Source organism: Aulonocara sp. 'chitande type north' Nkhata Bay, linkage group LG11 (assembly GCF_057382095.1).
Source record: "Aulonocara sp. 'chitande type north' Nkhata Bay isolate Kocher_YH1m ecotype deep benthic linkage group LG11, A_spYH_male_GT1.1, whole genome shotgun sequence".
NCBI classification, from domain to species: Eukaryota; Metazoa; Chordata; class Actinopteri; order Cichliformes; family Cichlidae; genus Aulonocara; species Aulonocara sp. 'chitande type north' Nkhata Bay.
The window spans coordinates 10,983,309-10,996,175 of record NC_141354.1 but is presented as its reverse complement, the minus strand read 5'-3'; the positions used below and the strand labels follow the sequence as shown (position 1 = coordinate 10,996,175).

At 40.6% G+C, this 12,867-nt stretch overlaps 1 protein-coding gene across 1 annotated transcript in view; it reads right to left on the bottom strand.

The window, feature by feature from the left end:
- The window catches only part of LOC147318542 (furin-like), a 71,063-nt gene that overhangs the window by 6,067 nt on the left and 52,129 nt on the right, over positions 1–12,867 (bottom strand). The window contains exon 7 of the mRNA XM_086310537.1: positions 4,336–4,459. Within this exon, the coding sequence (XP_086166663.1) occupies positions 4,336–4,459 (124 nt within the window). The remainder of the gene's footprint in view (positions 1–4,335; positions 4,460–12,867) is intronic.

The following is a 12,867-nucleotide window of genomic DNA, read 5'->3' as shown; positions in this document are numbered from 1 at the left end:
GATATTTGCCTTGCAATTTCATTTTGCACATACATCAGAAGATTTTATCGAGTCAATCCTGTTTTGTTACAGTTTACAAACTGTTATTTTCATCCATTGTTGTGCAATATTTTTATATGCAGGGTTTTACTTGCAGGAGGAGTTCTTGTTCTTCCAAAGAGCCCTTATTTAGATTGATATTAAAATCAGCAGCAGCTGATTTAAAACCAGATTTTTGAATTTATACTTCTGTTACTCAACAAGAAAATTTACAGTACTTTTTTGTTTTCGGTGAGATACTGCAACACAGACTCACTGCCTTCACCCCACCAAGGGCTCACTGTGAGCCAAGAGAGTCATGCAGGAGTTTTCATTGTTAGCGGCAGACTCTGCCATTTCAGTGTCAGACTCAAACTGTCTACCCTTCAAAAGGGATTCCCTGCATGAAGATGCAATCCAGCCTTTCCATTTATCTCACTGACATCATCCTCTTTAGTTAGAATAAGTAAGCGCAGTGACACAACATATCCATCTGTTCCTTGCATTAATAATATCAAAGAATGTGTAAGAATCATTTTGCAGAATTAAAAAAAGAAAGAAAAAAAGCAGGAAGCATGTATTCTATCATATTACAGAGTATAATATTGTAGTAATAGAGGCACACACACATAAAAAGCACTAGTCTGTCCTCAACTTAGAGGATGCTTCTCAGCTTTCTGTGTATTAAAAGATCCCTGTAAGGATGAAACTGCAGGACAGAGTCACTTACAGCACAAACAGCAAAATGAAAAATATATATCTGACAGAGTATTTGTAGTTGAGGGGACTGAGTTCATGCACAAATGTTCAAATAAATCCACAAGCTTTCCTTGAGAATAAAACAGAGATAGTGTGTAGTGTGAATCCCGACTGAAGAATCAGCCCCCCACCTCTCAAACACTCCCAACTCCCCCTGCCTTTGCTGTTTTTTTTCTCTTCCAGGTACATCACTTGTGTTCTTCTAGCTTGTTTTTGTCCTGCTTTAATTGCTTTTTCTTTTTTTTTTTCCCTTTTGCAGCGAAGGAAGAAAAGACAACAACAAGGCGGTGAGGGCTGCAGCTAATGGAGAGGCTGTAATTGTGAATGGAGGCATTCATCTGGAGACATCGTCCGTGAATTGCGCTGCACAATACCCAGCGCCGGGCTGCTCAGATCACCAAGCAGTCACCAAGCACGCGTGCACACACGCACACGCGCACACATATAAACATGCTGAACCCTCAGATCACTGGTGCTCAGAGGAGCAACGTAATCACACTTCCGCAGAGAGAAAGACATCGAAAAGGGGAGGAGAGAAGGAGAGGCTGAAGAGGGGGGAGGAAGGGAAGAAGAGAGGAGAAATTATACAAGGAGATAGGAGGAGAGGAAGGGGGAGGAGGAAAACGGAATGGTGAAATTGATGTTTCCTACCATTTGATTTGGGCCACAGAGCCCAGGAGGCAGATCAGATAGAGCTACATGCACACACAGAATCAGCACATGCAAAGAAACAAGGATGCATGCACACCATCCCTCTTCCATAGAGCCCATACATGAAAGACACGCATGCACAGACTCATATACAGAGGCATACATTTAAAGCCATAAATCTGTACAAATATTATGTAAATAACCTGTAGAAGCTCACAGAACCATCTCACAAACCCCATAATTTCTTCTACCTGCTTGAACATTTAAACACAAACACACAAATGCACACACACATATTTTTTAAAGAAGACACAACAAAGCCTATAGTATGGAAGGAAAAAAAAAGCCCTCATCCCGGCGAGGCGAGACGAGACGAGGCACCTGTCAGCTCGGTGGTTCCTGCTACTACAGAGAAACATCAAGAAACAACAACTCAATTAAGCACACCATCCCTGTTCAATTACTGCCACATAATCACAGCAATTTACCTTCACTTGCTGCACAGCCACCAAACAAACACACACAGAGGCACAGGCGCACATACAGAGGCGGTTTCCCCTCACAAACGCCAGCAGAGACACAGCCGCATCACAAAGACTGACCAGACTGGCTTCATTCTACACATCATTAATGTGAAGCTCATCTGGAGGCATCCGCAGGCTAACCAGCATCAAACAGACACGGAGGACGACGGCAGAGAACAATTTAAGTGAAATGCTTATTCACTAAATATGTGATGAACAGCAACAGCACTTCCCAACATGTCCATTACAGTACTGCCACCACTATAAATAGCACAGCTTCTGTCTAGCAAATGTAGCTCGGTATATTTAAAGGTACGCGCTGTAAGTAAGTAACAGAAATCATTTGTGACCCAAATCTGTTCATCTTAATCACTTCTTGCACATTCTTTATGACACCAGGGATCTCAAAATCATCAGTAAGTTGCTATAATTATCATCATCATTAACTAAGAGTGAAATAACCTTTCCACAATGGTCCTGTTTGCTATTGGGCCTTGCTTCTGATATTCTTATTCTGTGAGTGGCATAAAGATTTGTTATTTTATCTTTCCAAGAAATCAGACACATTTTGTGTCTTCAAACTCCATCCATACATGTTCAGGATGAGTGAGAATGCCAAATGTGAGCCATGGTTTCACCCATCATCAGCATGCAACCTAAATAATTCTTCTGTGTCAGAACAAGAGCAAATCCCTCCCTGTAAAAAGTAACAAGCCTAGGTAGTAGTGACAATGACTTAAAGGCATTCAAAATCTGCAGAAGTCTGTTATACACTAACACAAACATAGCAGCTAAAGACCACATGACCCAGGGTGATGCTGATGCCATCTGCCAAAGATTAATTTTTAAAAGGTAACAAAAAGCAGAGATCAACAGGCTTATAGGATCATGCAGAGGAGAGACATTTTTGGGACAAATCTACAGTTGAAGTGCTGTTTCAATGATAATTTTCTTGTGCAGCTAGTTTTCATCAACTTTGCAGTCAGTATTGTGATGATGTAATAGTGTAACATACCACTTTCTACAGGGAACTCATTAATTACTTTAAAAAGTACACATATTAAGTACAATCAAGTCTGAAACATACAAATTCATATCTTACTAAGTTTAAGTTTACTGTTTCTATGACAAACTTCATATTTAGCAGACAGATTTGGAAAGCTATTTATAAAAAATATGAAAACGCACTCTAATCTATTCTGCACACAGCGTAATACAAGCTAGTCTGGAAATTAGAATCATCCAAAGTCATGACTGAGGGTGATGCTCAGGGCACAGTGTGGCTAACTGGCCCACTACAGAATGATGTCACTGGGGATACGACTGAGGAATAGCAACACTGTAAGAACCTGTGAATGAAGTGAGTGTGTGTGTGGACAGCAGATTGACTAACAGCTTGAACTTGGGTTAGATCCAGGAGCATGGGGAGGGATACATGGATGGATGAAGAGAGAGGGAGGAGGGAAGAGGGGGGGAGCCATTGATTTCTCAACAGAGAGATCAGCATCTTGACAGAAAGAGACGAGTGAGCAACGGAGCAAGACACACACACACAGAAAAAGAGAGGAGATACCCACTGCGGCCCTCGGGTGAAATTCCATGACTTTTCCATAACTGAGCTTGAGTACTTTTATGTCCTAAAAACACACCTTCTTCCTAATTTGGGCTGAAACAGGGATGTAATGCGAGGAAAAAAATAAATCTAAAATAAATCTAAACTTTGACAGCACTTTGGTTAAGGTTCCTGACTTTGCCTGACTATCAGTAAAAAGTGATATTCCAGGACCTCCATGACCAGTGTGAACCCCTGTTGACAGAGATCAACAAGAAAGTCTGGGTACGTCTCTCTCTCCCAGCATGCCTCGGTGAGTCTAACAAACCTGAAACCCCCGACAGGGACACAGAGGAAGGCGCTGTGGCTTTATGCTGTGTGTGGCTAACAAGATGTGTGTGTGTGTGTGTGTGTGTGTGTGTGTGTGTGTGTGTGTAAGTTGTGTGCAACAGGGAAGCTGACACACACTGTGGAGGAACGGGTGGGATTGAGAAGGGGCAGCCAGGGGTCACGCTGTAATTACACATCATAGTCCCTGTGGTCAGTCCACTGACTTCCTCTGACTGCGGTGCCTCAGCCACACGAGCAGGGATGGCAGGTGGTGGTGGGAGTGGATGGTTGTAGGAAACTTGGAATAATAAGGATAGCACATGTTATATCTATTTTCAGATTTCTATTGTTTAATTAGCTCGTGTATTATTTTTTCCTTGTCCTGTTTTTTATATTAACTCTGTGCATCGTTTGCAGTACGTCCAGCACACATGTCACACCTCTACAGTAACTCAGCCTCCGTGCCCACCTCAGAGTGTACCGGTTGCCGTTTTCACATACCGTGCGTGGTCCTGTGTGGGTGGTAGGTGCCATAGAGGATGAGTGTAACGCTGTGTAGAGCTCCGGCTGCCTCCTCTTCACTTGGCCTCGCGCAGCTCCTCACTGTGCCCTTGCGGTCAGTCACCTGGAAACAATCACCATGACAAAGACACCATTTCACCAAAAAACCGATCAATCGATCAACAAGTCAATCAATATTTTATGTGAAAATGTCCAAACACAGCAATACTAAAACCAAAGGCAAAGAATGAGAAGATCTGGCAGTATGTGAATAAAGCATGTAATCGTTAAACTGAGAATTTATCTTACAGTAAACTATTGGATGAACCTTTTCATGATGGAAAAAGTTTTTTTTAGGAAAGCGCCAGACTTCTCTTATAAAAAGGTGATGAAGTAATGGTATACATAAACATGAAATGGATTTTGATCGTAAATTATCATGCAGGAATTTAGTGGAATACACCGATCCATTCTGGCATAATTTAAATATCTAACTTTAGTTCATATCAGCTGAATTAATCCCAGATGCTTACATCGGATTTTGCACATGCGTCCCAACAGAAGCTCTGGTCTCAAGAGGTTAAGAAAGAGAATAAACATAGTAGCAGACTTCCCAGCATGCATTGTTACAGAGATAAAACTCCCCAGAGTCTCTGTCCGTTACTTTTACATTTATTAAAGCATAAAAACTGTGAACTAACGCTTCTTACTTTGTTTAATCAACCCACATTTTTAAGGCAGGAAGAGCTTATGTGTTAAAACCAAAGTGTAGATTACAAAATCATAAAGTCTTCATACAACAATACAAAAATAAACTCGATGGCAACCTTGAGTGTATAATGTGGATGGATATTCAGTAATGTGTTTTTTATAATGAAGATATCTTCTGGAAAGAAGGAATAAGGAATACTGTTACTGTAAGCATCAGTCTCAGCCCAGAATTTCACATCCACAGTTTTTAGTTTATTTATTTATTATTTTTTAATTGAGTTTAAGAGTTTAAGTGAAGGACAGAAGTTATTCATTTACTCTAAACAACCACAAAGAGTATCGACATGCCAACTGTTCAGCTGTTTTGAGGGATGTTTTTGGCTAGAGGTGGGTGGGGGTGAGATCATGTGACAGCTCAATCTGATGACTTAGTACTTAAAACTTGTACACAACAACACAAAAGACTTGTGACCTTTAATTTACAACGAAAAGCCTTTGACTGTCACAGCAGCAAATGCAGCGTGTTGCAGCAAAAGTGCAAGTTGAGGTCTGTAATCTCCAAAGGTACAAGATGAATCATTCCGTAATTTTCAAGGCAAAAATTAACTTCATCCCTACAAGAGCTGGTCAAGAGCATTCAACAGTGATCTTAGAGAAGCAACTGTTGCTGCCTGTCAATATGGCAAGTGGTATAAGAACATTTTCTTTAACAATCTGAAGTCACCATTCCAAAAACAGAAACAGTATTCATTAGTGGAAAACATTCTAGACAGCTGTCAGTGAAATTCACCTCAGCAGCAGTCCGTGCAATGCGCAGAGAAAGTCCAAAAAGATCCAAAAGCTACATCTCATACTCTACAGAGCTCACTTAGCATGTTAAATGCTAATCATGACTTGCAATTAGAAAAAGGCTGAACAAATATAGCCTGTTTGAAAGGGTTGCCAGGAAAGAGCTTCTTCTTTCTATTAAAAAGCAAAACAAAACATGGCAGCGCATCTTAAGTTTTTAAAATTGAATCTGAACAAACCGCAAGACTTTTGGAACTATGTCCTTTGGACAGACGAGACCAAAATGGAGATGTTTGATGTGATGTTTTGTCCAACTGTCAAGCATGGTGGTGGAGGTGTGATGATTGGGTCTCGTTTTCAGTCACAGGACCTGGATACCTTGCAGTCATTTGGTCAACCAACTGTCGACTACTGCCATACAGACCTAGATCTAGATTTAATCATGAGGCCATCTGTCTGACAGCTAAAGCTTGTCCCATATGTGGTCAAGTAACCGGACAAGGATCACAAGTGCACCGGCAAATCTACAACAGCAACAGAGTTGCAATGGCGCAGTCAAAGTCCAGCCTTAACCCGACTAAAATGCCTGGCAGGACCTTAACAGATCTGTGCATAAACGAATGCCTGCAAAATTCAATGAACTGAAGCAATGCTGCAAAGAAGAGTGAAGTCTTCAACAACAATGTGAGAGACTGATAAAGTCATACGGAAAACTATGACTTCAAGTTATGGCTACAAAGGGTGGTGAAAAATATCTTTTTCACTCTGTCATGTCAGTTCTCTGACTTCCACTTTCAATTACATCAAATCATTATTTTATTCATAAATCAGGACAGTATTTGGATAAAAAATGGAAAAACGAAATCTTTTCTGTAGCTCAGCCCACAGATAATTAAAAGAAACATATCTAAATTACCTGACTGTTATGAAAACCCACAAAATCCCCTTTTAGTCAAGCATTGTTCAAAGATGGCTTTATACCATAAATCTGCTACATCAACTGTCCAGTCTGCCTCTCTGCCTGTGTGTGTGTATATTCTACGCAGTGTTTGTGTGTGTGTGTGTGTGTGTGTGTGTGTGTGTGTGTGTGTGTGTGTGTGTGTGTGTGTGTGTGTGTGTGTGTGTGAGAGAGTGCTCAGAGCAGATCGGAGGCCAGGCATGGCAGCCCCCAGCTGAGTGCTGCATTGATTTGTTGTTGGTAAACAAACAGCTGGATGCTACAGGTGGATCGATATGCCTTGCACGCCTCCCCGCCTCCCAGCAGGACTTTCTACTAGGTTGACATGGCTCTCTGAAGAGCTGCAACCCTGCTGTCACCGGGAAACCTCACGAGTCAAATATTTCAAATTCCAGATTGTTTCTAATTGAGCTGAAGTTCGTTTTACACATAAAGTTATGTTCCTGAATTCATAAAATATGCTTGTGAGTTCCATAACTTTGTAATCATTTTGTAAAGCACATATTTGGTGTCAACTATAAGTGCACCTTATCTTCATTATAACTGAAGATAAGGAAAAAATTAAGAAGCAGTCATCCAGCTATTACACTGAAGGCGTGATGAAAATGATATTTAACTACAATGTTATAAAAAATGTGAGAACTACATGTGGAGACAAAATCGGGGCATAGAGGATAGAAAGATGTTAAACTGACTTTTAGACAAAAGGGAGACAAAGAACATGAAAGGATTAGCAGAAGTAGAGGAACAGAGGGGAAAGTGGAAGGATTTCAAAAGCCAGAGAGAGAGAGTGAAACTACAGAGACAAAAAGAAGTTGGAGAGGGGGATTAGTGATGGGCCAGAGATGGCAGGATATCGAAACGGGTGAGTGTCAGGGTGATGGGAGCGAGACCCGGTGACTGGGAATGATGAGGAAGGAGTTCAGAAAGAGATGCTGATACACAGGTAGTGGAATTGTGAAAAAAAACAACATAGGAACAGTGAGAGATGGTGAGAGTGGGAGGATGATAGACAAAATGAGATGAAAAGAACAAAAACAGAGGACAAATTATGCATTTAGCGGAGAGCATCACTGAGAAAGACAATTAAATGGAGACATGCAAAGAAAAGACAAGAAAACTGTACTTTATGATGTTTTCAGTGCTTCTTCCCAGAGGAAGTATCAACTCCTTTCCAGGACACCCCGCTCCACATTTATACAATCATACACCTGGAAGATACTTTCACCACAAGTCCATAATTCTTAAAAGTACAGCTCCTCTGAGAAAGGACGTGACTTTGCACCGTGTTAAATTTCTGAATCAAAGCAAAGCTCGCTAGCAGCTACATTAGGCATCACTGCTGTGTCATTTCTCCAACCATTTCTACACCATCCTCTCCTTCTTAAAAGTTGACACCTTTTTACAAATACGTACTGATTGTTTTGCAGGTGGCAGATGTTTGTTTAGTCACTGTTACTATGGGTGTTAATTCTAAATAAATGGCTTTGTTAATTCTGCCAAGAAATGGTCAGTTTGTGATGATATAAAATACTTTCCTGAGATATGTTTCCACATTTTTTAAATATAGATTCACTTTAATCTGAACCAATTATGCCTTCACTCTTTTTTCTCTCATGCAGTGGGGGAAATACTTGTAATAACGATTTAATCGCCTGCTAATTTTGTAAGTTTGCTCACTACCAAAGAAATGAACAGTCTGTAATTTTGTGCTAGTTTTATTTTAGTGGAGAGAGAGACAGGATATCAACCAAAAATCTGAAGTTATAAATTGATTTGCATGTCACTGAGTGAAAATAGTATTATTTTATTTATTAGTATTATTATGAAAAAAGTAGTTGATCCCCCACAAAAAACTTGACTTGGTATTTGGTGGAGAAACCCTTGTTGGCAAGTACACTAGTAACACGTTTCTTGTGGTTAGTCACCAGGTTTGCACATCTCAGGAGGGATTTTTTCACTCCTCTTTACAGAAACTCTAAATACTTTAGGTTTCTTGGCTGCTGCTTCACAAGCTTCAGCTCCCTCCACAGATTTTCTATAGGACTGAGGTCTGGAGACTGGCTAGACCACTCCATGACCTTAATGTGGTTCTTCTTTAGCAGAAGGTGGCAACTAAAACAGTTGCTACCTTCTCACCAAACTTCTTGCTGATGGACTTCACATTCCAGCCTTCTGCAGGTGTACAATCTTGTCTTGACCAGGTCTTGACCATGGTGGTGGAAGAAGCAGATTCTGTGGACAGGCTAGCATTTTATTCACGTAATGAGTTGAGATCAGGATATAAGACATCTATCGTCTTATTTATAACGATATAAATCACAAAAATTGAACATTTTCTGTAAATTCTGTGAATCTCGGGCAGCTCGACTTGCATGAAGTGTTTCCAGCTGGGTGTCATGTACCCGGAGTCGAGTGTTTGACCCAATCCATGAAACTATATATTTTTCTACATAAGTTGTAACGGCCGCAGTTTTCGTTGTATTTATTACACGGTGTGCTGCGGGGGAAAGCCCGTTCCAACGTTTGCATCTAAGGTTTATTTTTTAGCACATAACGGCTCTTTTTTGCTTCTCATCCGTAAACACTCTTCATACTGTTTCACGTGATTCCGTTTATTTTGAAAAGTCTCAACAGGATCTTGAGCTTTATTGTGAAAGGCGTATGTGGAAAATAAACAAGCGGACACGCCATGGTTTTATCGTCGTTGTTGCTAACGACAACGCATGAAAACAGGCGCATGTCGGTCTGTAGTGTGGTTATATTGAATATAAGAGAAAGAGAGAACTTTAAGAAATAAATATAGCCACTACAGTGACCATCAAAATGATGAAAAAATATTGCCATAAACAGTTTATTTTGCGACACCACGAAACAAACGATAGCGATGAAACGATAAATGGCTTTTATATCATCGTTATATCGAACAGCCCTAATCAGGAGTATCTGAAATTAAGCAACTGATTGATGTAATCTGTGTATCACATGGGCACACAGTCAATCTGTGGGAATCAGAATTGGAGATGGGTTGTAGGAGATCAAATACTTATTGCACTCAATGTAATGCAAATCACTTTATGACTTTTATGTAATGTGTTTTTTTTCTGGATTTCTGTTTAATATTCTGTCTCTCACAATTAAAATGATACTAGCATAAAAACGAGAAATGGTTTATTTCCACCACTGTATATTTACTGTTAAAATAGTATGTGATCATAATAAGTACATTAACATATTAACTCACTCACTCACTTTAGGAGGGGAAGCCAATCAAGAAAAAGTTGGCTTGAAGACTGACAAGCTAAATTGACAGACGTATAAACTGAGGGGCCAGTGCCCAGTACAAGAACAATGAAGATTATTCTAAGCTTTGATTTATGCAAAGCTACCGTAGTAGACTCTAAGAATAAAAACTATCAAGCGAGAAATGAGGTCCCATTTTAAAAGACTTATCAAGTCTAACTTCATATAATTTTATATAACAGAAAAATTAAATCTGTAATTTAAAAAACAAAACTGCTGCATTGTCTGTTAAATGTTATTTTCTTTTCACAGATAACAGAATATTAAATAATAAGGTTTCCCACCCAACAGTTCAGTCTGCAGTTGTACTAACAGGTGTAAAATGTGCAACAGGAAGTTGCTAGACAACGGCACACAGGGCTCAGTCTACTCTCATGGAATAAACAGAAGCTTCAAAATAAAACCTCCAAAAAAAGAAACCTGCGATTGTTGGCAGTGTTAGAGAGTGAAGCAGTGTCAGATGGGAGGGGAGGAGGAGTCTTGCTGCGTCTACATATGTAAAGCAGCAGGGAAGCAGCAGTGTGTCAGACTGAGGCTCTGGCCCAACCTGGGCTCCTCACTGCTCCCTCCAACACATCAATCATCCAAAACAGGGCCATCATAGCCACGCTGCATGCTGGGAGACACACATGCACAGACACACACACACTGCAGCAAGCTTACATGCAAATGTCTGCACAAACACACAAACACTGCTTCCATCAACACAGACATAAAACTGCGCACACACACATAGAGTAAACAAATATTCAGTGAATTGCAAACACGCGCATGTACTGCACCCTCGCACGCGGCCAGCTTCTCAACAGAAGAGACACACGAATATACAGAATAATATGCTGCAAAAGCACACACATACAAACACCTAGAGTGCAATGAATTCACACAGACACACACACAAACTAGAGTCACACTCTCTGTGCCTCCCAGTCTCACACAAAACAGATAAACAGAAATAGGTATCCTGTGCCCACAGGGTGCCCTCGCCCCCGACCATCTGCGACGGGTGCCAACACACAGTGGGTGATATTTACATGGAGACCCCCCTCCACTACTCCCCTTCCTACCACAATCACACACACACACAAATTAAAAAAAAAAAAAAACGAAGGGAAGAAAGAAAGAAAGAAAGAAATACCCACAAAGGGCCGCTTGGATCGCTTGATCTCCCAAAACTCATTAAACATGCAAATATATGTACATATATGCACCTCTAGAAATCCACCTTGGGCCAAAGTGAGTGAGTGTGTGTGAATGAAAATGCATGTTTGTTTGCGTGTGATTGTGTTTCTACTTCAGGCTTTGACAGTGTTTCTGCCAAACTTGATACTGTGTGCAAGTACGTTGCTGTTACAGTAACGACAGAAGATGTTCTTACACTGGTTTTACCAGAGGTCAGCAGTACTTCTCCCCTGTACAGGTAGTACATAACATTGTAGGATAACTTTTTAAAGTCCGAAAAAAATCTGCCTTTTAAAAATGGGACCTAACATCACCTCTAAGAATATGAGACTGCAGCGAGTATGTTTTTCTCATTTCTGAATTATTTTTCAGTGTAGAGTTCATAAAAGCCCCAGATACACATTTTCTCCTTCGACAAGTTAAATCCAGCTTTCCAATTAGTTACTATAGTCAAACCACATTCAGTTCGATTTTATTTATACAGCGCCAAATCACAACAACAGTCGCCTCAAGGTGCTTTATATTGCAAGGTAAAGACCCTACAATGATACAGAGAAACAATCAGATGACCCCCTATGAGCACGTACTTGGCGACAGTAGGAAAGAAAAACTCCCTTTTAACAGGAAGAAACCTCCAGAAGAACCAGGCTCAGAGAGAGGCGGCCACCTGCCAAGCCTGAAGATGAGGGGAGGAAGACAGGACACAACATTCATCGGGCCTGTACAGTTAGACTAAAAACATAAAATCCAGTTAGTGTAATACTTTTTCAAAATGCAACGTCTAAAAAGTAAATATCAGAGCACTGCAGCTAATAGCACACGCTTGTATTTAATACCAAATATGATGATGAAGCAAATAAAACAACCTTATCGTAACAGTCTGGTGTTTTTAACGAACACCATCTTACCCCAGAAGGGTTTATCATTTACCCAGCGAGAATGAACAACACAAACTCAAGGTGGAAGACAGTGGCAGAAACTGCGTAGTTAATACTTTATCTTCAGGTTTTTCTATTATCACTTAGTCACGGTGTATGTGTGTGTGTGTGTCTGTGTTTGGTTTGTGTAATCTGTTGGGGAGACAAGAGGGGAAAGACTCCTGAAGGAGCACAAGGGATGAAGATGGTAAATATATGATCTGTCTATCACAGACAGCAAGGGTGGCTGTTTGTGTGTCTGAGCGTGTGTGTGTGTGTGTGTGTGACCACAGTGCTGCAGGCTAAATAGTGCTATTATATTCCTACAGCCGCTCTAGTCACAGTCAGCTCGAGTCTCAAAGTCCTCTGGGAATCAGAGATGTCGCTGCTCAAAGACTGCTGCCACACTGCTATAAACACACACACACACACACACACACACACACACACACACACACACACACAAACCTACCCTGTGGGCATGGCAGGTGGGGTGGGAGAGCAACGTATGTGTGTTTATATTTTTGCCGTGTTTTTTTCTGCTTGTGTGTTTGTGTGTATAAGGTCTCAGTGAAAGTGGAGCACAGTAATGACACCCTTCTATAATATTCTTTGAAAACTCATTGTATCAGGCAGCAGAAGGAATAGAAAAAAACTGCTGTCAGTCATAGT